This window comes from Ailuropoda melanoleuca, unplaced genomic scaffold, assembly GCF_002007445.2.
Source record: "Ailuropoda melanoleuca isolate Jingjing unplaced genomic scaffold, ASM200744v2 unplaced-scaffold60804, whole genome shotgun sequence".
NCBI lineage: Eukaryota > Metazoa > Chordata > Mammalia > Carnivora > Ursidae > Ailuropoda > Ailuropoda melanoleuca.
In genome coordinates, this window is record NW_023234731.1 from 1 (window position 1) to 987 (window position 987).

The window sequence follows — 987 nt, forward strand, 5'->3', positions numbered from 1 at the left end:
CCCGGTCGCGGCGGCTCACCTGGATGACGACCTTGATCGTGGCGGTGCCCACTACGGGCGTGCACACCAGGCCGCCGGGGTGATGGCCATCGGCGCTGCGGTTCTGCTGGCCCATGGTGAAGGGCATGGGCACGGCCAAGAGGCCCGAGGCCAGCCAGATGGCACCGATGAACTTCTTGGTACGGCTGCGAGACATGAGCGTCTTGGCCCTGAAGGGGTGGCAGATGGCCAGGTAGCGCTCCACACTGAGGCTGGCCACGTTGAGGGCCGTGGCGTAAGTGCAGGCGTCGCGCAGAAAGTAGTAGCCGCGGCAGACGGCGTCGCCGAAGGCCCAGGGATGGTGCACCCAGATGAAGTTGTACAGCTCCACGGGCATGGCGAGCAGCAGGGTGAGCAGGTCGGACAGCGCCAGGCTGCCCAGGTGGTAGTGCACCGTGCTCTGCAGGCTCTGCAGCGACTTCTTGCGGCCCAGCGTGAACGCCGTCACCGAGTTGCCCACCGTGCCCACCACGAAGAGCGCCAGGTACACCGCCGTCACCAGCACCTTGGAGTAGATGTCCGTGTTCACGTCCAGGTCGCTGCTGGGCGCCGCTCGCAGGCGCTCGGACTCGTTGCCCGTGCCGTTCCCGAAGTCGGGCACCAGGAACGCCGCCTCCAGCCCCGAGGGCGGCAGCGGGAAGGCTTTGGCGCCCGGCGCGCCCCGGGGACCCGGCGCCGACCCGTTGAGGCGCATGGTGGGCGCGGCTCCAGCGCGGACCTAGCGGAGGGAGCCGGCGGGGAGGGCGCAACACTGCGACCGGGCGCGCCGTCCAGCCGGGGAGCTCCCTACCCGGCCCGCGCCTCCCCGGAGCGCTCGAGGCGCGCTCACCGCCGGCCCCGGCTTCCTCCGATCTCTAGCCTCCGCGGATGTGCGGGCTGCCGGCTCCAGACCCCCGCGGGTCCTCGGCGCGCGGGGCGAGCCTGTGGCGCCGAGCGGAGCGCACGCAC

The 987-nt window shown here is 71.6% G+C and overlaps 1 protein-coding gene across 1 annotated transcript; it reads right to left on the bottom strand.

Moving 5' to 3' along the window:
- Nucleotides 1–19: 19 nt before the first annotated feature.
- LOC117799949 (neurotensin receptor type 1-like) lies at nucleotides 20–981 on the bottom strand (the record flags this gene model as incomplete). The annotated part of the gene is made up of 1 exon (XM_034652477.1): nucleotides 20–981. A coding segment is annotated over exon 1 (714 nt), but the record flags the coding sequence as incomplete, so codon positions are not given.
- Between the last annotated feature and the right edge of the window lie 6 nt (nucleotides 982–987).